The following is a 23,624-nucleotide window of genomic DNA, read 5'->3' as shown; positions in this document are numbered from 1 at the left end:
ACGACCGTCCACATTTGGCCCTGCTGTCACATCCCACTCCCTGTCCAGGTGCTCAGCCAGGACATCCATCACATGCAGCCTAAGCAATCCTTCTTAATTTTTCTTGGGAAAATCCATTCCTTGATGGATTACATCCTGCTGGGCCTGAAATGGTGGCGCAGGCACTGTGTTTAATTTCAAAGGTAATTTTATACAACTATTCCCAAAGCACCATCAAGGTTTCACTTAGCTGCATTTTAACCTCCAAAGCCCCCAGCACTGCCTGACACTTACATTCACAGGCAGGGTCCTTCTGCCTGACCCCTCGTGGCTGGAGGAGCAGCCAGAGCATCCCAAGGGATGAAGCAGCCCCGTGCCCGTGGGAGTGACGAGGGCGGCAGGCGCCGCGTCCTGGCGCACGCCCCATGAGGAAGCCGTGGGCGGTGTGAGGTGACTTATGAGGCTGAGCAGCCTCCCAGCACTACAGCTTCCCCCTGCACCCTGCTGGGGAGTGTTTCAGCAGCCTGTGGCAGCAGCCAGGCCCCCATGGCCTGGCACTGAGCCCCCTGCATCCTCCCTGCTCAGGGCTGGCCTCGGTGCTGCTCCACCAGGGAAACGCCAGGTACCAGGGCAGCGAAACGCTGGGCTTGTGCTCGGGGTGTTTGGCGGTGGCGGCAGGCAGGAAGGAGAGGGACACAGAGGAGGGTGCTGTGACTCCTCAGGCTCCCTTCCCCTAACCTTATTCCCCTCTCCTCCCAGCCCAGGAGCTGCAGGAAGATGAGGTGCCTGCCCGCCTCCCCACCGGCGCTGAGGACGTGCCTGGGGCTCGGGCTCTTCGTGCTGCTCTGCCTTGGGATAGGTAAGCAGGAGCCAGGATGGCAGCATGGGAAGGGGCTGGGAACCAGCAGCAGCACCCATGGGATGGTCAACAGGGGATGGTGGCCCTCAGGACACTCCTGGTGCCTTCTGCCAGGGCTGAGCCCAGGGTTTGGGGCAGCTGGCACTTCACTGAGGAGCCCTCAGCTTCCCAGGCCCATTTTGCACCAAGCTGCTGGCTCCCAGATGGGCATGGTGATCTGCCATCCCAGCCAGGGTGAGAGAAATGAGGGTGTTTTTGGTCAGCTGATGTCTGTGGGGAGCGCATGGCACAGCCCTTGGGCTCCGGTTTCAGTGGCGGCGTGGTTTCCGCAGCTTTTTGTGGGGTTCAAAGTGGGTGCATGGTGGAAAAGATCGGCAAAGGTGGCAGCTTGGGGTGCTCTGCACCTCCTGGGCAGCTCAGCACAGAGCAGAGCTCTTTCTCCAACAGCACAAATCCCCACTGAAGCCCTGCCTGGGCTGTCCCTTGTCCTTTTCTGAGGACTTGCCATAAAGCTCACACAGATCGCTCCTCGCCTCAAAAGGCTTCGGATGAGTCTTCTCAGATGTGTGAAATGTTAACCTGGAAACCACACAAAATTCACTTCTGAGCTGGAGTTCGTTGTGGATGCAAAACAAGTTGTGCTTATTGGCATTTTAGTGTTTCATCGCTACTCCAGAGCAAACCTGGGCAGAACCGGGGCTTTCGTTAAAAATCAAGTGATGCAAAATGAGGAGCTTCTCATGCTCGTATTGTGAAACTGGGAGGTATTTGATGGCAGGCTTCATTTTGAGTTTCAGCCTCAGAATTTTAAGATAAAACTTGTAGAATTTAGCAAGGAGTGAATTGCAGAGCTCACTTGTAAAGAAAGCAGTGACCTCAAATGTCTCTCTGGGATCTCTGCTCTTCTGTTTTCCCCTCACTCCTTCCCCTACCTCTGTGCTTGCAAAGCATCTGTCAAGCACAAATATATTTTGCTTGTATTTGCATCAGGCAGACAATCTATCATGAGCAGAACTGTTTCTCATACAGTACTTTTAAGAGCTTGTGTTATGTTAATAATGTAATTACAATAATATGGTAATTTGCCAGTCATGTAATTTCTCTGAAAACAATTCTGGTTCCTTGGCTAAAGAATGTATAGTTGGATGTAGAGTTTGATGCATTCTAATATCCACTACTAGAAATAGGAGTTTGAAAAGAAAGCTAACTGTTCCTCTAGTTTTACTTTTGGGGCACAATTTTTAGATGTTTCTCAAGCAACAAGTCAGTGGAAGTCCTGGTGCCTCAGGAGCAGGTACTTGGCAGACTGATAACAGCAGGACAGCTGATGCACTTATTTTCCTCTCACACACACTCTGAACCCTTTCTCTCCAAAGATCAGCATTCCTGCATCAGTGCTCCTGGAAAATACATGGTGCAGTACCCACTAAGGACTGGGTTTTAAAAGCTTTACTGGTGCTTGTGGCTGATGCCTACTCAAGGCTGCCCACGAGGACCACAAGGACCGAGTTCTGACCTTGTTGTGGCAAAACAGTGGAGCCCTGAGTGTCTGCCATCAGCCTGGCAGTGACTTTCCACACAATGCTGAGTGAGTCACCACATTTACAGGACATTTTACAGGACATTACACATTTCACAGGACTGACCCCACATGGGACTGCTCACGACCACATCAAGGCACAGTCAGGGCTGGCTCCCAGAGCCCGTGTCCTTGGTTTGGCCCAGGTGTGCTGATGCTGGCACACCTCCCTGATGTAGCAAAAGGTCAGGTAGTGTTCTAGGATGGAAACAGGTGCTCTCTGTAAAGCCCATGTGAGCTAAATGGTAACAGAGAGGATGCCAGGCTGAATTTTCATGTCATAGCAGTGGAAAGCATCAATGGGGGGCTTAATTAAAAGGGATTTGAAGGTTGTCTTTCATTGGAAAGGTTGGATGTTGATTCATAGGAATTTCGTGTATGTGCAAGCTACGTAGATCCATTTATTTTGCTTTGAATTGAATTTTGCTACTCTGATATTCACCCGAGGTGCCAGTGTAATTTAGAGCTGCTTCTGGGATGTCATCTGCTGCTGGAGACACTGATGTCCATGAACAACACCCCCTTGTCTCAGCAGAAAATGGCAAAATAGCTTTGGTTACAGCACAGACACTTTTATATATTATCTGAATGCATTGCTGGTATCCCCACGAGCTTGGTTTTATCCTGCCACTGCACCTTCACACCTACCTACAAATTGTAGGATGTTCTCAGTCCCAGTTTGATATCCTAGAAAAATATATCTTGAAGTTCCTCAGTATGACCTTTCCCTGCCCTGTGTGCAAACAAAGCACAGGCACTGACTTCAGGGACCCAGCAAGCCCAGCTTTATGTCCATGGAGTATTTTTAAACTTCCCTGGAGTCTTTTCTTCCATCTGGGGACCACTTAGCTCTTGGTTTCTTCCCAGGGGTGAAATTTTTTGAGAAGTTTTGAAGAAAATTCCCTACAGCTTTTCTAAATTACTGGAGAGTTGGGAAGGGAGGGGGAATATCCACTTCTGTCAGCCAGCAGAGGCTCATGAGTAACTCATTCCGGGAATCCCCTTCCCCTGTGTTACTCCCAGCAAAGAGCTGGGAGTGGAGCTGGGTTTCACAAAGGGACAGTGAGGGCTGAGAAAGATTCCCTGTTTTGTGGCCACCCCCAAATATTGAAGTGTCTAGCAGTGAGCTTTAGGTGCTTGGTGTCTGATTTCCGTGCCAGCTCTGGTATGGGCTGTGCTGGGGCAGATTTCACCGTGGAGATGGCAGAAATTTTTCTTTACCTACTGGATTTGCCCAATTGATCAGCGGATGCAAATTGAGTTTCTGACTTATTCCTCTTCATGCCTTCAGCTGTTGCTTTAATTTCTTTTTTCGGATGAGTTTCTGTCTCCTGTTCCAGACATGTGGGAAAAAAAGGTCTTTCGAAACCCAGGGCAGCGGATCTAAGGAACTCCTTTTTCTGTCTGTCAGTCTGTCCAGAGTGAAACCTGCTGCAAGAGCTTGTCTGGAGAAACAGAAACCCAGCTAAAGCCTACTGCTTTTGCTTATAGAGACTGTTTTACTTCTTCTGTTGAGTGCTTCTCAAATGAAAGAATTCCTTAGGAAGAAAACCACAGAAAATTCAACTTAGACAAGCTACATTGTTACACACAAAATAGAGTTAAAAGCCTAAATGCCCAGTTTGTAAGGCTATGGGTCAAATGTTCCTTTCACCCACATCATTTCCTTTTTCCAGTTAGATCGGAATGAACCCAGATAGCTGCAGTGACCTCGTGTTGCTCTGACTGCTGCAGCTTTTTTGCATTTCTTGGACCACTGAGACATTTGTATCCTTGTTGCTGTGTGCATGTTGGACATTCCTTCATTTAAACATGCAAAGTTTGGAGTGGACACTTTTGTTAATTGTGGTAGATTAGCAGCAGAAGATGCCACCCTTATGCCCTCTCACATTTCCTGCTCATCATTGCCTTGATTCTGAGTTCCAAGTGGGGTTTAATGGGGGTAATTAATCTGATATAAATGACTGATGCTATCCCTCTGCCTCTCTTGTGGTGAGTTAGCTATTTTCAGAGCCAGTTTGCTTTTACACCTATGCTGTGCACCCTGGAGGGGGATGGATGCAGACAGGAGTCACAGCTGAGGGGTACAAACAGGTCATTGCCACCAAGAGATGCAATCCTGCTCCTCTCTGGTTTGTGATCCTCCTCTTCTTCGCACGTCTGATCCCTGGATTATCTACTTCACCTTCCAGCTAAGCAGAAAGTTCCCTTTTTTTCTCTTTTTTTAGACTGGTAAATTGAACCAGACTCTGGAGAGCCCTGCAAGGGGGAGCATGTGGGATTGGAAGGGAAAGGGGACCCAGATCCCCTCTGCTTGCATGGGGAAAGCATGAGATCATTATGAGTTTGCTGTCTGGCTGCATCCCAAGGTCATGCCAGGCTGGGAGAGAATTTCCACATTCAGAGAAATTCTCATGTGGAATTACAGATTTTGTGTTGGAAAGGATCCTAAAGCTTATTTTGTTTTAACCTCCCTGCCACGGGCATGTCCACTAGACCAGGTAGGTCAGACTCCTACCCAAAGTGGCCCTGAACACCTTCAGGGCTGGGGCATCCACAACTTCCCTGGGCAACCTGAACCAGCACCTCACCCCCCTCACAATTAATAATTTCTTCCTAATAGCTGATCTAAACCTTCCCTCCTTCAGCTTGAGGCCATTCTCCCTTGTCCTGTTGCTACATGCCCTTGTGAAAAGTCCCTCTCCAGCCTTCTTTAAGGCTCCTTTTAAGCACTGGAAGGCTGCTCTAAGGTCTCCCTGGAACCTTCTCTTCTCCAGGCTGAAGGTTTCTCCTTCCTTTTAAGCATGTGTTTCCCAGTATAAATGCTGTGCACATGTGGATGTGGTATCTTCTATAGGGTGGCGAGGCAGGTGTGCTGGATGCAGTGAAGTCTGTTCACTTGGCAGAAGGAGGTCAGTTTTGGTTTAAAATAGATTAACTTTATGTTTAATTGTAGCTGTTCTGTCCCCCTTGGAGGGGCACCACCATTGGGAGTCTCAGGAGTTCATTTGAGAATATGTAAATCTTTCCCAACTCGGAAATGCCGCAGGCTTTGCTTCTGCTTTTTCACTGTTATGCTTTTAAAATATCATTGGTCCCAGGGGACTCCCTGATTGAAAAGAAAGTGCTGACTGATGGCTAATGGTGGCATTCCTACCTACCCTGAGCTGAAAGGACATCCACCTTTTGGCGAGCCCCAGTTCCTATCTATCACATAAAAGTTGTTAGAAAAGACGATTGAAGGAAGTCTCTCTGCTCACTACTGCTCTTGCCTTAGAAGGCACCCTCTGGTGTCCTTCTGAGTGCCCTGCAGACAGGGATTTGGTGCTTGTGGAAGTGTTTCAGAGAGAGCAGAGCTCGCTGTCAGACAGTGGTTCCTAAAAGGAGAGAGCCCTGCCCTGCCCTGCCCTGCCCTGCCCTTCCCTGCCCTGCCCTGCCCTCAGTGCTCCAGCAGCACCTGCCCAAGGCTCTCCTACCTCTCCCTCTGCAGCTTCTGGAGCTCCCAGACCCCTCTGGGCTGCTCTGCTCTGGTTTCCTGAGGGTCCCAATGGTTAATGACCACTGTCCATGCTGAGCTCTTCCCTAGGGCTGTGTCATCTCTGTGACTGCCAGGGCTGTCTGCAGAGCATCCGGGAGTCAGTGCCTGAGCACAGACCAGTTTTTCTAACAAGTTAAAACACTGCTGGCAGGCCTGCAGTGTTTTTTGTTAGCTGCACTGGTTAGTATTGCTATGGCTGTGGGCAAGCACTTCAGCAGGGAAAAAAAATATATATTAAAATTTGTGATTTTTCGACTTTGAAGTGGGCTTATGTGAGAGGTATCATACTTGATTTTCCTAGTTACTGGCTACTTTCACCTTCTATCAGTTTCAAGAGAGGGCTGGCTGCTTGGGGAGCATGTGAGACAGAGATTTAGTAAGCACTGAAGAAAACTACACCCTTAAGCACTGGGGAGAACCTCAATTTCAGAAACTGCTGTGAGGACAGCAGCATGCATGGCAGTGGTACTGCAGGAATTAGGAAAATTATCTGAGAACATCTTCAGCTGGGAGATAAATATAGAGGAAGTACAAAGTGATCCTGTCAGCAAGAGACAGAGACTGCAGGGGAAAAAATTAACAAATTTATTTTTGTCTGTCTTTGTGGCAAATCTCCCCTACCAGCCCGTCTTACACAAATGCCACATCTAGCTTCTGCTCCCAAGCCGGGAAATCAAAAGAGTGCTGAGCAAGATGTAGGAATTTGATCTCCAAAGGAACTAAAATATGCAAATTTTCTGAGGACATCCACTTTTAGAGGCCCTCCCAGCCCTTTTTTGTTCTAGCAGGGTCACACAGGCTGGGAATGGAGAAAGGGAGAAGGTTCAGAAAGTGCTCGTTTCTCCAAGTCAAAGACGTCCTTCTGTCCCCACGGCCGTGTGTCCCTGCTGGTTTGCAGAGCTCTCCCTCCTCTCCTCCCACTCTGCAGCAGGGGGAAAGGTCTAAGACATGATCCAGTCCCCACCCCTGAGTAATTCTGGTTCCATATCCAGCTCCTTGCTTGGATCTGACCTCCTGCCTGGTGCCAAGCTGAGGAAATTGCCGGTGATTTGTGCAGGGTTGCGGTTTTACTCATGTAACAAACGCAGCAGACTGGACATACCCGGGCAGTGGGCTTGTCCCAGGCTGACTCAGAAAGCAGGAGATTTGTATCTGCACAACTACTGAAACCTGAGCTGGAGCAGGAGGTGTCAGCTGCAGCCCCTCTGCCCAAGTATTTTAGATTCCCTCTTGTGTTCTCAGACGATAATTGCAGATCACCCTCTGGTTTTCAGAGCCACTTCATGGCTTCAAGGATTTCTTCACTAAAGGTGGAGATGTGCAAACACACACAAAATAAATCAGGGTTACAATGATATGAAGGCTGCTGATGGAGTGGGACACCGAAACACCCTGGGAGTGTTATAATAATTGCCAAATCATCAGTACAGAGCTGGGCAAACCAGGGTTACTCTTTTGTTTAGAAGGGATGTGGAGCATAAAGATGGGATGTGCATAAAACCATGTATGGGGTACCCCGAGGTTACAGCACAGAAGAAAGCAATGATGAACTTTTAGAAAAACCTGTTCAGATCATTTCCCTACCTCAGAGCTGCCATCATCATGCACTAGGATGAGCACTAGACACTGGGCCAGTGTCTCCACACAGACGTTATCTGGGCATCCAGCAGGGTCTTGCTGTCATCAGTGTGTTCACAGGAGCCACTGGTTTAAGCACAAAGCATTTCACGTGTAGCACAGGACATTTGCTGGCTTTTGGCTCCATGGAAAGCCTGGGCAGGATCCATTCCTCGTTGGTAAAATCACCTGGGATAAAGACAAGATCAAGGGGGAGTGTCTAGTCTTTTAAGGATTCAGCTTTTCAAAATGTCTTGATTTTTTGACTCATTGTCTGTTTTGCTTGGAAATCCCTGTAAAATATTGCATTGCCCTCAAAGGATAAATCATGCAAGTTTGGGGTGAATGTGCTATTCACAGAAAATGAGGGGTCTGGGCTTACCTGCAGAGTGGCAATCTCAGGTGCATGGTCATAGGCAAAGTCAGTGATGCCATTAACTTATGAGTAGAGATACCAGCTGCTGTTGCAAAAATAAATAGGGAACCAGAAGGAAAAAAAGCAAAGCAAGGCTCAGAAGGGCAGAGAAATGAGGAATGCGGGGGAAAAAAGAATGGCTTTGGAGCTTCTGTTCACCAGGACTTATCTGGAGGTTTCCAACAGTTTGAGGCTGCTTCTGCAGGGCATTGCTAGGTCTTTAGCTGCCTTTTGCTGTCAAATCTCTCTGCCAGAGGAAATCTGCTCTCCTGTGCTGTCTGGCTGCATGTGTGGTCAGGATAACAAAGCTCTCTGTGGCTGGGGAATTTCTGAGTCAAGGCTTGGGCAAAGAGTGCAGGAAATAGGGATACAAGCTCAACAGCTCTCCTGACTCTGGAGCAGACAAGAAGGAACAATTCTCCTCTATATTCCTTTCTTTTCCACTTAGCCCTGCTGCATGGGGCATCTGCAGCCCAGGCATAGTTTGAATGAAGCAAGCTTTTCTGCCCAGGGAAGAGAAAGTCAGCCCTTCCATCAATTCAGCATTGCCACGGGCTTCCAGTGATGGAGTGATATGTGTGCACAGCAAGAGAGTGGGGGGGCTCCAAGGGGTGGGAAGAGGAGGGATCTTTTTCTAGACAAGTCATTAAAAATGATTTCCATGGTGAATACCTTCCCCACAGCCTGGCTGCAGAGAGCATTCAGCGCAGAAACGGCACAAAACTGGATTTTCATTTTTGCTTTGCAGCTCACCTCTAAAGTGAAAGGGGACTTTTGTAGGGCTGAATGACTCTTCATGGACTTTGGTTCCTTCAGGCCTGCAGCACTCAGGTTGCAGTTTCAAGGGTGCAGAGCCTTTTAAGGGTACTCATGACATCAGCAGGAGTTTCCAGCCCCTGCACATGTACTCCCGAGAAAGTTTTTGTTCTCCTTTTGGTTGCAAAGGAGACTCTGAGGGGCAAGGTAGGGAGAACCTCATGCAACTCATGATGTGATGTCACCCTGACATTTACTGTACACCTACTCTTCCCCTATTGCTGCAAAAGGAAATAGAAAATGATTGAAAATGATCCTTATCAGTCCCAAAGTTTGACTCGCTGCTCTTTCGAGTCTCTCAAATAATAGTAAGAGTTGCACTGTGAGAATAAGCGAAGATGTGGTCAAAGATAAAAACACATGTACACACAAACACACACAGAGGTGCAGGAGAAGCAACTTCAACAATCACAGCCTGAGGTGGGCTGCTTTTAAGGTGAACAGAACAAAATTCTTTCTCACACAGCATATAATCAAACTGCACAGGTCATTGCCAGAGGATGTTGTGAATGCCAAAAATATATGTGCATTCCTGAAAGGGCATTGCTGAAAGGGCATTCCTGAAAGGGCAAGAACTCTTCCTGCAGGGTAGGTCTAGTAGCAGCAATTTAAATGCTGATGTCAAGAAATCCTGAATTTCAGGCTGCAAAGGTTGGCAAGACAAGGCAGTTTTTCTCCTGTGTGGAAGAATTAGTTTTTTTCTCATTTTGTTACCAGTTGATGGCTGACAGAGGTCAGTCTGCTGAGCAGCTCCTGGCCTGCCCCAGCTTGGTTGCTCAGGATCAGCAATGCATTAGAAGGGGAAGTACAGGAAATGGGGGGAAATAATGAAACTTTCCCTTTGGAAGACCAGTGGAGTGGCTGAGTAGAAAGAAAGCAGTTAAACAAGAAGTTGCTAATTTAATTATATATTCTATTTTATTTAACTAATATTAAAACACTCCATAGTGTTGCCAGGATCTCCACAGTAATTTTGGTGAGTTTCCTACAGATTTAATGTCAAGTATGCAAGTGGGACAGGGGTGGGTGTGTGGCAGGGGAGAGGAGTGAAATTTATTTCACAGAATCGCAAAATCATTTAGGTTGGAAAAGACCTTTAAGATCTTTGAGCCCAACCTTTAACTCAGCCCTGCCAAGTCCATCAATAAACCATGTCCCTAAGTGCCACATCCACAGATTTGTTAAATGTTCTGTCCCTGTTGTGTCTGGGCTTTACTCCAGCTATGCTGGGGCACTGGCTGAGCATCCGCTTGTCTCCCTCTAGCACTGGCAGCTGCAGGATTGTGAGCAAGTCACCAAAGGGGTTGTGCTGTGACAGTGACCCCAGGGTCCGTGAGTCACCCCAGGGTCTGTGAGTCACTGCTAAGCAAATGAGGCCTGGCAGGCAAGCAGCTGGTGGCCTATCCTAGAGCCCGGCTGAATGTGAACGCCGCAGCATCCCGGTCCAGCCTGAGTGCTGCACTCTGCCTTGGACAGCAGGGCTGCAGTCGGGCTGGGACTATCAACAGTGAGCCAGCACCAGCCAAATTTTGCAGTTCTGAGGCTCAGGTTTGTGCATTGCTCAGCTCACACTCAGGCTTTGCACGTGGGCCGTCCCCTACACCGATGGGTGATGCTGCGCTGTCCCCGTCAGTGACACACAGCCTGTCAGGACTTTCCAGCTTCCTCTGCCAGGTGTGTTTACTGAGGTGTGTTCTGCAGGGAAAGAAGAGGGAATCTGAATCTTTTCTGTCCTGAAGACAGCTATTTCCTTGTTTTTCTGCTCTCAGTCAGTGGAGTGTAAAAGATGGATATCCCACTTGCAGCACTGGAGATGAGTGCTAGGCAAGCAGGACAGAGAGCAACCTGATCTTCTGGACTAACAAAGCTGGGTGCACATCATCCCCAGGCTTGCACTAACTCAGGTGCAGCTCAGGGCTGTGTGTCCATGCTGGGTCACCTTCCAGCAGCAGCAGGAACTCCTTGCTGGGCTGCTCCTTCGGATATGGAAAGAGGAAGGAGTGGGAAAGCAAGGCGGATCACAAGAGCGGGGTGCTTAGCAGGGGAATTACTGCTCACATAGTCAAAGTTGTACCTAATTTCACCCTGCAAGGGTCTCAACTTACTGTTGTCAGCACATGGCTGTACTCCAGGTATGGCACCAGCACAGTCACTGGCCAGGAGCTGGGGAACATCTGTGCTGGTTCCACGTCATCCATGAGCTTTCACAAAGATAAATTTGTTCTAGCTAGACTAGGCAAAATTGTTCATTTGATAATGCTGGAAGGTTGATGATAGTGTGGCCGCAACCTTTGTGTATCATTGTCGGGTTGAATCTATTTTCTGGGATCTTGACAGTTTTGGGGTTTTTTTCTTTTACAAAAAATAACTACCAAAAATCCCCCAGCCCCCCTCGACAAAAAATCCACTGTGGCCCTGTTAGGCATGCAGAGAACCCAGTGGAGAGTGACACAGATTTTCCAAACACCAGGCTCTGAAAAGGGAGAGCAGAGGAGATAGCAGTTTGTGCATGTGTGTTCCTATCCCTGTTTTTAAAGGGGCCAGCAAAAGTTGTGTTCAGGCAAGCACCTCTCCTGCCTTTGCCTTCAGCAATCCTTGTGTGCCCGCTGGGTCACGATCCTGAGTGGGAGTGGAGTGTGATGTACAAGGCCATGCCCAAGGATGGCTCCCCTCAGTGCAGAGCTGAAGCTGTAGAACAGCTCAGTGGCTGATTGATGAGGGATGTGAGCAGTCAGAGCCAAAAGGGGTGAGCTTTGGGAACAGGTCCTGCCACAAGGCTGCACCACTCACTGACTCACTGGCTTTTGTTTGCCCCTCCCCAGCAGGCCAAGCAGTGGAGAAGAAAGTAGTCAAAAGCAAAGTGGGGGAAAAGGTCAGCCTGCCTTGTTGCCATGAAATCCCCAGCTCAGAAAGCCTCCACAAGTACCGGGTGTACTGGCAGAAGAACATCACAGACGTGGTGCTGGCCTACTCAGAGGGGAAGATGATCTCCCAGCACGAGCGGTACCAGAACCGGACAGAGATGGACCCCTGGAACCTCACGCTGTGGATCTCGCCCGTGGAGATCCTAGACAATGGCTCCTACCAGTGCGTGGTGCAGCGCAACTCAGTGCTGGCCTGCAGCGAGTCTGTCATCCTCTTTGTGACAGGTAGGTGCATTGCCTCCTGACACCTGACACCTCCTGGCTCTCCAGTGCCAGCTTCTGGGGCTGAAGGATGCCTGTCCAAGCTTATTCATACTGTAGCAGATAGACTTTCATCAGGAAGCCTGAAAGAGTGTTAACTTGTTAAGTTACAGTAATGAAAGCTTGTTAACTGCTTCCATTTCAGCAGCCTCCCTTCTTACCTTTCTAAAGCTACCCCAGGTACAGAAATTTTATTCCCACCACCAACCCAACCTCCTCTCCTTGTCTTCCTCTTGTGAAAGGATCCCTCCTGGGGCCCTCCCCAGGTATCACTGGTGATGGGTGCCTGAGGCAGCTGTCTTTGGGTCAAAATTAAACCAAGCCCTTAGTCTTGCCCTTAGCAAGACCAAGCTGAAAGAGAAATAGGGTGGCCATGGCAGCATCCCAGCCCTGCATCCAGACCCCTGTGGAGCTAGCTGCACTGCAGCTCCACACCCTAAGGCCAAATTAATCACGGAGCTTTTTGAGGCTTTTTACATTAAAGAAACTGAGTTCCTTTGTTCAAAATGAATCTGAATCTTCTCTTAGATTGGTAGCCCACAAAAAGTTCCACTGACATTTTCCATTTCCACCGGCGTTTTTGTGGCAGTTTATCTCAACCAGAGATACTTGTGACATATTTAAATATATACATGCATTTGAATACCTTTAACAGCAGAGAGTTACACTTCCAGATAAGTCAGGAGATTTGGTAACAAAAAAAAGACAAGCTCCAGGCCATTTCCTGCTGGTCTGAGGGCATATGTGCACAGAGACAAATTTAGTTATCTTTCTGGGAACTGGCATGAAAAAAGAGAAGTGTACTGCCAGCGCCCTTTTTTAACTATGAGGGTTGAGGAGTTAACTGCATAAAACCCATAAACCTACGGATCTCTTTTCCCGTCCACAAATACTCCAGTTTCTTTCCGGCCAGAAATCCCCTTGCTGTCTTAACAGGCCAGCTGAAATAATTATGGCAGACTTCTGCTCCCTTTGGTGAAGTGGGATCTAGTTATTGTGGGGATCAGGAGAGGGAAATGCTGGAATCAGGCTGGGACATCTGAAGTAATTTTCCAGGCTGGATGGCAGTGGGCCTGGAAGGAAAACTGTCTCTCCTTGCTTGCCACTGCTCAGTGTTGGGCACACACAGTGTTGGGCAACTTTCTTTCACTAGTGACTGATTGCTTGGTATCCTAGACCATAGGCAGGAAAAACTTCCCATGGTGAATACCCTTCAGGTGGGGGGGGGTCTTTGCTTTGGCTGTGGGTTTGGGGGCTGCAAACCTCTCTGTGGCCTGACAGAATGGTAACCAAACCATTTGGTTTTGGGGGCTGCAGAGCTCACTGTGGTGGCCTGAGAGAATGGTAACCAAAGCTCTCTTGCTGCAGCTGACTTCAGCAAGCCCAACATTACGGCAGAAGTGTCCGCTGACTCTTGCGAGTCGACTGAGATGGTGATAACCTGTTCTTCTCACGGAGGTTTCCCCAAGCCCAGAATCTCTGGAACCCTCAACAACATGTCCATGGAGTGGAATGCCAGCTGGGTGTCTGAGTCCAGCTTCAGCCCCTACAATGTCACTGGAAAACTGGCGCTCAACGTGACCAAGGACGTCAACATCACTTGCTCTCTTGAATACAGCGGCTTTGCCACGTCCTCCAGTTTGCTTCTGAGTATGTTTTATTCATGTTTTTGTACAAAATGCATTTTGTTGAATCTGCTGAGTTGCCTCTCTGAGAATGCAGTAGATTTTGTGCAAGTGTTCGTGCAAGGATCACCCAATGATCCCACCAGTGAACTACACACCAAAATATTTTAGAGGCTGGAAGATAGCCGGGGTGGGGAGGGAGAGTTACAACAGTGACTGACAAGCAGAGGCAGCTCTGTCTTCCTGCTGCTCTGCTACAGCTGGGCTGAGAGCTGATCCTGTTGTGACCTGGTAATGTCACATTTGGTGGCTCTCTGGGGCTGCCACCACCCCATGCCCCTCCATACCAGCATGGTCTTGCTGCCAGCTCTGTGACACAGACCTGGTATTTGAACAGAGGGACCAGGGAAACGTGTGTGCTTTAGTAACCACAGGCTGCACTTTAAAAGAATTTCCTCATTCAACAAGCATGTTTGTCCCTGCTTCAGTGAAAGAAACTGTCAGCCGGGGTCTAGACAAAATTCTGCTTTCAAATGTAACATAGGGTTAACTCATAGGAAAAGAATTCCATCACTGAGCATGGCTTAGAAGTGATGGCATAATAGATAAGTCTGTGCTTTGAAAAGCTTGAGGCACAAGTGGAAACAGCATGAGGGAAGGCAGCACACTACATTCCAGATGTTTTGCAGTAGAAGGGGATTTGCAAGAAAATTCGTAAAACCAAAAGGATTTTTTTTTTCATGTTGTTACCAAAAAAAGTATTCTGAAATATCTCTGGGCCTGATGTTTTTACTGTGGAGATAAGGGCACCTTCAAGGGAAGATAGAGGAGCAGCATTTTTCCTAGGGAATTGTACCTTATTCATCAAGGTAGCTTATTCATCTGTCGTACTAAAATCAAAGGGGCTTGTGGGGAGAGGTGCCATTCAGCTTCAGAACAAATGCCAGGAACTAAAGCTTTATGAATATTGGCTATTGCTGGATGTAGAGCATAATGTCCCTAATGAAGGGAGAATAAGGTTATGAATAGCTCACTACATAGAAACAGAGAGCTACAACAAAAAAGAAAAGCAGTAATCAGAGGAGGGTGCAGTGACACAGCCACAGCAGTCACAAACCTCCCACTTTTTGGCTTTTAGGATGTGGAACCACTCCTATTTTGGTGTAAATGGTTCTCCAAACAAACCTTTGCTGAACACTGAGTTACAGACAGAACAGAGCCTCTGGTAAATGTAGAAGGCAACCCCTGCAGAGTTGGAGGTTTGCATCCCCTCCTGAGGGGAGGGCTGAACAGCAGATCAGGCTAATTAATGTCTTAGGAGGGGAATGATGCTTACCTGTGCCAGAGCAGATGGTGCAAGAACTGAAGGTCTGTGCACACAGGTCTGCAGACCTATGGACTGGCAGCAAATCCTGTCCTATGCAAAAGTGGCCCAGTATCTGCTCAAAAATCCCAGTGGTAGAATGGGATTTTCCACCATCTCCATTGATGAAAAGTCAAGGGCTCCAGACACTGAACTCTGCCACAACACTGTTCCTGCCATGCAGAAAAAAGTATATTCTAGACTGTTAAATGCATTCTGCTTCACCTGTGAATCTAAAAGGAAAAAAAATTAGGCATAAATCTGCTGAAAACAGTAAGGAAAAGTGCAGAGTACCTTTGAGAGCAGAAATTTTCTAGCTGTGAACTCAGACTTTTTCACCAAGCCTAGCTAATTTCCCTGAAACAGCTCATGTGTCTAAATATTTCCTGTCTCAGTCCTATTCTGGACAAAGACCTAGCTTCTTATGTTCAGTAAATGTATTAAAAATTTCAGCCCATAGCAAATGTGAGTGAATGGAAGGAATTTAGGTGCCAGCTCTGTTTGCTTGTTTATTGAGTAAATCCATTTTCAGGCTGAATAGCTGAGTTAGAATTTGGCCAGAACCCCTGAAATTCACATACCTGCTCTTACATGAAAACTCCAATATCCGTTTATTTATGTTTTATTTCTCCCGTCTCAGAAAAAACAAACAACTGCGTGGTTCCTCCTGTGCCTCCACCTTATAATGTCATTACTGCTTCAATTATCATCGTTATCACCTTCATTCTGGCTATCACCCTGGCAGCAAGATACCTCCCAAGGCATGGTAAGTGCAGCTTCTTTTTCAGGAAGGTGTCTCTTAGTGCTGATGAAGTTTCTATGTAGGATACACATTTATAGAAACTTTACTGTCACACCAGGTATTTCTGTACCTTCTTCTCATTTTCCTTTTTTTTCCCCCTTTAGCATCCACTGTCACAAAATCTAAGACTAGCTCATGATTTTCCTACATTTTGTGTGCAGGAAACACTTGAGTTCAGGTTTGAGAGTGGAGGGGTGACAGGGAGTTTTGACAGCAGATCAAAATATTTTCAAAATCAGGGATAATGAAGAGGTTCATAAAGGTTCATTTTTATGTATTAAGATGCTTTTGGATGCTTTAGGATGCCAAGAATCTTGGTGATCATGATAGATACAACTGAGCACTGAGAGCTTCAAAACTGGATCTCTCTCCACACCCTACATCATCCCTCAGAAAGTCACTGAGCCAAAGCAGCAAAAATACCTAGTGTTAGGGCCACAGGAAAGACTTCAGCAGAGCAATGTCCCACCTTTATGGGAACACCAACCAGGAGAGTTATATTTGTATTCTTTGTATGGCCAAAATTGGCACAGGTAAAGTGTCTGGTCCCATCTTGTGAAGTCTTCAGTAACTCCAGTCAAGTCTCCAAGAGGTTTTCAATAGCAAAGGGGACCTCAAATATCTCAGGGTTAGTGGACAGCTGAGTAATTTACTTTTTTATCTTCAGAAAAATCCTATCTGTTAGCTGTTGCTCCTAATCATGTCTAAGCTGACCTTGCCAGAAAGTTCCTGAAGATGTGGGCAAGCATTTAATAGATTTATGAAGGCAGGTAGGATTGAAAGTCAACAGCAGTAGGTGCCTTACTACACACCCTGTGAGCAGCTTTGCAGAGCAGCCCTGGAGAATGACAGCAGGCCTTGAGGATAAATAACACCCAGCTGAGTTCTGGTCACAGGGGAAGCCACATCTGGAGACAAGAATCCCACACTGAGGGCTCTGTGCTCAGGCCACTTACACCACCTGGCCATGGTATTCCCCCTTGGAAAAGGTCCTTTTCTGGGCAGCAAGGGCTCAGCCCACTCACAGACACCTCAAAGTTTGCCCTGCTTGTGTCTTCTGGTACCTCTATTTCAATTTCAGACAAATTCACTCCCAAGGCACATGTGTGGAGGTCTCATTACTATTTTTCTTTTCCCCTCCTCATCAACAACATCCCTTCCAAAACCCAACGTGACCATTGAGTCAAGCTGGGCTAATTTCCTTTTAGTGTTTTATCACAAAGAAAGGAAGTTTCTGGAAGGCTGTGACTCTGGGTCACACCTGTGCAGCTCCTCATTTTCCACCCCTGTGCCCTTATGACACCAGTGCAAGTTCTTCTCCCCTGCTGTTCCCTGGGGCTGTGTCAACAGGAAAGCAACAAGCAGGCTGAAACCAAGAAAATCACAGTTGATCACAGCCTGTGCTGTTAGCTGCATGTATAATGAACTTCTAATTATAGGAGAAAATGAACTGGAATCAGAAGATTTGGCTCTCAACAAATATAGGCTGGAAATTAAAAGGTTCCTTACCATTAAATTAGCAAGATCCTGGAGCACACTGAAATAGCCTTTAAAATAGGAACTGAGTTGCTTTGAAAGCAGATGTAAAAAGCATACCCATGTGGTAAAATGCAATCACCTGCAAACAGCATGGCACATGGCCAAATTAACTGGAATTTCCCTTTTAGTCCCACTTCCATAATATGCACAGGGAGTAGATTTGCTGAGTCAGGTGGTGCTATTTGGTTCAGCCAATTTCCAGACCAGGCACGGAAGAAACTGTAAAAGAAACTGTAAGAAGTGCAAGAAACTGAAGCCAGAGCTTCCATTCCAGTTTGTGTAGTTGTCCCATTTCAGTGCTGCTGTCAGGGAAGGGCAGTGACTGCCCTAAGATGCTGCCTGTGGGTGCTGCTGCAGGGCACCTCTCAAGAGCTCTCCTGGGAGCTCAGAATAGGTCTGAGAGTACCTCTGTTGTTCTGGGCTATGGAAAGCTGAGTCAGGAGTTGCTAAGAGTGGTTTCTGAGCTCGAAAAGCCATGCTTCAAAGAGCTGAAGTGTGGGAGGGAGGAATAGAAAGGCAGAGCAAAACAAAACGAAAAAGTTCTCACATACGTGATTGTTGTGGTAGCCAGAACAATCAGGTGCTTTGTTGAGGTTCACAACCTCCTACTCTGAGGAGCTCACAGCCTATTTTGCAGTAATTTAAAAATGAAAACGCAAAGAACCACGATTAGAGGTCACCTAAAGAATAGTTTATGATTCACATTGCGTAATTTGTGCTGGCACATTTGCACAAGATTCAACTTGAACTACTAAAATTCAGTCATAGATAGTGAGATATTAAGGGGATCTGCTTAATCTGAGATCCTCTTAAAGCACCGAAAGGGTTTGTTTAAGGGTTTTAACAGAGGCATTCTTTCAATCGATAGGTAAACTGCAGTTAGTGACATGTAACTTCCATCATTATTTCCCTTCTGACCTTATCTCAGCATGTAGCAACCTGGTTTTGTGCCCTGTGCTAACGAGAGCAGTTTTATCCCTATGACAGTATATAGATATTTATTTGTAACAGAGCTTTCTATCAGGACCATATTCATATACTAACAAGGGATCTTCTTTTTCAGTTTGTTCTCACTGTTGTAAGCACCAGGATTCGGTGGAAGAGGGTGTGAAAGAACACACAAAGGCACGCATGAGCTCTAAAGTGACAGCTGAAACATCATCTGTATGACCAGATAGCATTTGCAGGTAGTTTTCTTCACTCTCCTCTTGGCAAAACAGTTTCTCAAATACCATGACATGCTTGTGCAATGTGAGCTCAAACCAGCACGCGTCAGCCAGCTGTCAGATCTGCAGTGACATCCCCTGCCATTGCCCCTGTGCTCATTTTATGGGCCTCCCAGCTAAACACTGGACAGTCTTGTTGGGCTCACGTTGGGCTCATTTGTGAGTTACTCATCCCTACCTCAGGTGCCACACGTGGCTTCATCCCCCAGAGGTTCTGGCTGATTCCCTGTGAGCCTGATCTGATGCCTCAACGTGGGAACATGACTGATGATAGAAATTGAGCATTGACCAAATGGTGGTAAGGGAGGGGGGAACAAAAGAACAACTCCAGCTTTCCCAGTATGATCAGACACTCCTGTCCACTTCTGAGATGTGTCCATTCCCTTCAGCAGCTGGAGGAACAGAGAAGGAAAAGTTTCCTCCCTCAAGCTTGCCCAGAAAACACTCATATTTTAAAATGAGTTACTTTTGATAATGGGATGTTACAAAAGAAGGGCTGGGGAAGTCTGGCTTGCCAAGGTTTTATGATTACAAAGGATTATATTTGCTTTGGCTTGAGAGCTCAGCAGTTTTCAGGGCTGTGTCCTTCAAAAAGACACTTAAGTGAAGATTAGCAGCTAACTGTTCTTATTCACATCATTATCCAGGTGAGTGCATGTCCTGCTTTCACCACAGCTGCGGAATTGCCAGGGTAATGCCTGCAGAATTGCCAGGGTAATGCCCTAGAGCAACAGCTGTGGGGTCCTGGAAGTCACGACTTTGTCAAACTGTGCACTGCAGAATGTAAAAGTTTAATAGTTTGGAGATGGAAAGGAGGGGAAACTCTCATTCAGGCCACTTGTCTCATTTCCAAACCTGACCACCCACTCATGTTTTCCTCTGGGGAAGGCCCTGTCTGGAACAGATACTAGAGCCTTGGTTAGCATGAATTTTGGGGAGTTTTGTGATGGGAGTGGCAGGAGTTCACCTACAGAATAAAGCCATTCTCTTTTGCTATAAAAGTTTGCCAGGATTTTCCTGTCGGTGGCTGGTGCTTCCCGACTCCAGCTGTCTGTGGACTGGGATGGAAGCTGTGCTTCCTTGGTGGCTGACTGCCATGTCCTGCTGCTGCTTAAAGAGGGAAGCACGTTCACTAGTCATCCTCACTCTGTTCCCAAGGTTTTTGCAGGGAACGTGGGCCAGAACAGCTCCGAGTTTAGGGACCAGGAGCCCTCTTGTGGAGGACTCTGGCAGGTGATACCTGTTTGTCGGCTCCGCAGCATTACTGGGTTGAGGTGTGAAAAACAAAAAAAATCAGTGACATCTTTTCCTCGGATTCCTCAGGTTCTTCACGCTGTGCATCCCGCACTGCAGACTCCACTGTTGGCTGTACAGCGCTGCTTGCTGCATTGGCTCTCTGCAGGGGGGTGGCAGCAGGAGAACTCTGCTCACCACGGCTGGAACACGACCTCCTGTGGACGATGCAAATCCTGCCCACGCCACCGAAGCCCTGCGGTGGCCTCGTTACAGGGAGGTCGCTGGCATTCCAGCTGAGAGGCGCCTCCGTGTTCCTGCAGCGGGCAGAAGGATGTCACCAGTGCCACACCAGGACTTCGGCAACCTCTGGCTGCTCTGTGACAACCTGTGACAACCCTCTGTGACAATCAGGGACCTGCAGAGCCCTAGCAGGGAGCCCATGCCCACCTGCCCCTTCAGTAACACGGAGCTGCCCTTTGGGACACCCAAAATCCTGCAGTCTCTTCAGTTTGTGCCTCCACATTGCGAGTGGGAGCAGCCAAAACTTCTTTTATATTCAGCCTCACACAAGTATCTATCTGTTCTTCCTGCTGGAGGACTTTGGATTTGGACTCGACCATTACAGATACACATCCCTTCTCCCCTAAAGAGGAAATAGTGGACACGTTTTTCATTTAAAAAAGACACCTTGGAAGTGAGCCTACGTGCCCCATGCTTATTTGCAGCGCTATGAGACCTTTTAGGGAACGATACACACTGACAGCACTCCTAGGAGCTAATGAATATTGCTTACCCACTGCAGTGGCACAAGTTCTCATAACCTTTGTCTCCTGAAAGGACAGCCTTGCCAACCCAAGCACCAAGGTACAGCCACACCACCTGTGCACACACACGGCCAAGCTTCCACGCGCATTCCTTCCTTCCCAGCCACACCTGCAAAGCCCCACTGGAGCCTGTGCGACAGCCAGAGGTGATCTCCTGTGTATCTGCTGTCATCAAATGTAACTCTGGCCTTGCTTCATAAACGCGGGTCTGCCTCTGTGTGTACATCTGCCACGGGATACTTGTGAGGGAAAGCTCTGCAGATTGTTGGGAGTTTCTCACAGCAATGTGAGGAGATTTACTTTGCACTGAACATTGCTGCTTTCTGCCAGTGTTGTCTCTACCCAGCCAGGACTAGAAGGAATTTCCCTACAGGATGCTAACATTGAACAGGACTCATCTGATCCAGGTGACATTATTGCCTACTGTGTAGGAAAAAAATGGCTTCTCATTTTGAGGGAAAAGGAGGAAAATGCCCCAACCCCCAATAAGCTTCCCAAGCAACTCTGCCCTGAGTTTGACTGGAATGTTTTTTTCCCTTTTGCTCTGCAAGCTGTACCCATTCCCTCACTGTTCTATCCACGTTATCAGGGCAAACCAAAGTATGAAAGCACAGTGCCATCCTCTTTGTGGGATATGTTGTTACTTGAGCTGCTTATCTTCCTAGGACACAGCAAAGACATAGTCCATCCATTTCACTTTTTTTTCTACCTGGTACATATTGAGAAACTGTTGGAGAAAATAGGAGGATTAAAAATGGTTTATAGGATACTGAGCTCTGAGATTAAGTAAAAAATAAGACCGTGCTCCCTTCCTACTCCTGCAGAGTCACGCTGTGCCATCACCTTTTTACTGCTTTCCCATTGTGTCACGTGTAATGGGAACTTCAGAACATTCTTACAGGAGTTTTAGACAGAGAAAAGGAGGTAAGCTGGGGGTTAAGGAAACAGTTGCACTTTTGTGTTCTGGTTGCAAACAGAACACAAGTGACAGAAATCAGGGTGTTTTCAAAAGGCAGCCTGACCTTATTGCAGGACTTGGTGCATGAGTGATGTGTCTCACATTGTGCAGGTTTCCTGTTTTTTCAGCCTGTGCTTGCTCCAGCACAAACCACCAGCTCCTTGCAGGCTGACCACCCTCTCTTGGCATGCAGTTCCAACTTTGCTGATTTCCAGCAGTGTTTTTCCCTATAACCACACTGCAGCTGCACCTTGCCAGTCACACCACAGCTCTGCCAATTGTTCCAGCATGTTTTCCCTCTCACTATCCCATGCTCTCTTCTTCTGCTCCTGACCAGTGATTGTGCAGCCTCCCGGAGAGGGGTTTGTCTTTTGCTCTGTGCCAAACCTTTCCACATCACCACAGACTCCAGTAACACTTCCAGTAACTCCTTCTAAGGGAATCCAAAAATTTCACTGATAAATATGTCTAGCATCAGGTTATTTGGTTCATTTTTCACTAAGCACTAATGCTCTGGATCAGGTTTTCTATTGCCTTATGCTGTATTCAATGAGTTGCACACAAGTAATTTCTGTGAGACTTTCTCAGCTTCATATCTGTGTCATTGTAGCAAGTGAGCTGCTCTGTTTACCATGGATGTTTTGTATATAAGGTTTCCTGGGGTTCCTCCTTTAATTGTATTAAAAAATAAATTGTAAACTCAGTTTCCTTTCCTTAGTAATAAAAGATGTCTGTCTGTGCACTGGGTAGAACCTCGTTATTCATGTTAGCCACCATTTCACAGCATCCAGGTAGGTGATGCAGGTGTTGACAAAGCTGTACCAGGTACAGCTGGCATCAAGCCACAGCTCTGTCCAGTGTGCTGACAGCAATGACAAAATGACACTGAGGTAACCCAACTTGTGACTTCCACACCCCTCACACCTCTGTTTGCCAGGGGTTAGCTGAGCAGTGTAGCCACAGATCATCCTTCTCCCTCCAAACAGGAGGCTCCCTGCAAAAGCAAAACCCAGTATGAGGTGTTCTCACTGCACCTCTGCTCCTTGGGTTACCTAATCTGAAAGTGGAGGGTCAATAATTTCAGTGCTGTGCTTTTGCTGGGGGTGGAGGGAGTGGGGATGTGAAGAATCCTTTACAGGTATGTAAGAAACAAACTCTGAACCAATTCTTCACACCCCATTCAGGAGTCTAAGAAATAAGGAAGTGCAGGGAGCTAAATTCAGCAAGAAACTGAGAAACAAATGGCTGCTAATCTTGAGTGTAGCTGGAAGTCTCTGCTTCCCCTTAAGAACATGTAGCAGCCCTCCCTTGCACAGAGAGAAAATTCACATAACTGCTACACCTTGGCTCAGCCTCCCCTCTCAAGGAAGAACATCCCTGCATCAATGGTCAGGCACAGGAAAATTAGTATTCTTTAGGCATCACATAAAATACCACCAAACAGGAATAGAGACAGAGCAATGACACAGCTAAATGTCATCAGAGCTGCTGTACAGATAAGAGTGTGGGATATTGGGTGGGGATGTAATAACAAGAAGAAAGAAGATAAAAAAGAAGAAGATAAGACATTGCTGTGTGTGCACAATGGCAAAAATGTGACTTAGAAAGGGCTCTTTTCTTTTTTTGGGGGGGCAAAGGACAACACCATTACTGTCACCAACACATACAGCTTAAAACAGGAAGAAGGAAAGATATATCCATACCTCTGCAGATCCTTCATCTGCACATAGAAAAGGAAAATCAGAGCTGGCTGATGACAACCCTGAAATACACGTTCCTTCAATGGAAAAATGAGCTACACTGGAGTGTTTAAAAAATTAAATGCTCACTTCAGGAGTCAGAAAACACAACACCTTCTTGAAAGCAAACTGTGCCAAAAATCTGCTTTGGGTGGGTGGAATACACTCTGTGGGATCAACTGTTCATATTTCAATCAGCACTAATTATCTGGAAAAGCATTCAACCAGAACAGATTCTTTTCTTATGAGAAGAACACCCGAAAATCCTGCCTGGATGTAATTCCTTTCAGCAGGAGAACAAAGAAAGGGAACAGGAATTCTGAC

The 23,624-nt window shown here is 47.1% G+C and overlaps 1 protein-coding gene across 1 annotated transcript; it reads left to right on the top strand.

Moving 5' to 3' along the window:
- The first annotated feature begins 477 nt into the window (after positions 1 to 477).
- On the top strand, positions 478 to 22,264 carry CD80 (CD80 molecule). Its single transcript, XM_071433743.1, has 7 exons — positions 478 to 601; positions 739 to 838; positions 11,626 to 11,952; positions 13,357 to 13,638; positions 15,617 to 15,742; positions 18,381 to 18,504; positions 19,867 to 22,264. The coding sequence occupies exons 2-6, from the start codon at positions 757 to 759 to the stop codon at positions 18,485 to 18,487; spliced, it is 924 nt and encodes a 307-aa protein (XP_071289844.1). The 5' UTR covers positions 478 to 601; positions 739 to 756; the 3' UTR covers positions 18,488 to 18,504; positions 19,867 to 22,264.
- The last annotated feature ends 1,360 nt before the right edge of the window (positions 22,265 to 23,624 follow it).

This window comes from Agelaius tricolor, unplaced genomic scaffold (assembly GCF_023055355.1).
Source record: "Agelaius tricolor isolate 1412-34295 unplaced genomic scaffold, bAgeTri1.0.p SCAF_9, whole genome shotgun sequence".
Taxonomy (NCBI): Eukaryota; Metazoa; Chordata; class Aves; order Passeriformes; family Icteridae; genus Agelaius; species Agelaius tricolor.
Note: the sequence above shows the minus strand (reverse complement) of the source record. Positions and strands in the feature narration are given on the sequence as shown.

Bases quoted from the DNA above. Each gene is read 5' to 3' on its own strand.
- CD80 (XM_071433743.1), top strand. From the start codon at position 757: ATGAGGTGCCTGCCCGCCTCCCCACCGGCGCTGAGGACGTGCCTGGGG. The intron at 839-11,625 runs GTAAGCAGGAGC...GCCCCTCCCCAG, and splicing joins GCTGCTCTGCCTTGGGATAG to CAGGCCAAGCAGTGGAGAAG. The intron at 11,953-13,356 runs GTAGGTGCATTG...CTCTTGCTGCAG, and splicing joins TGTCATCCTCTTTGTGACAG to CTGACTTCAGCAAGCCCAAC.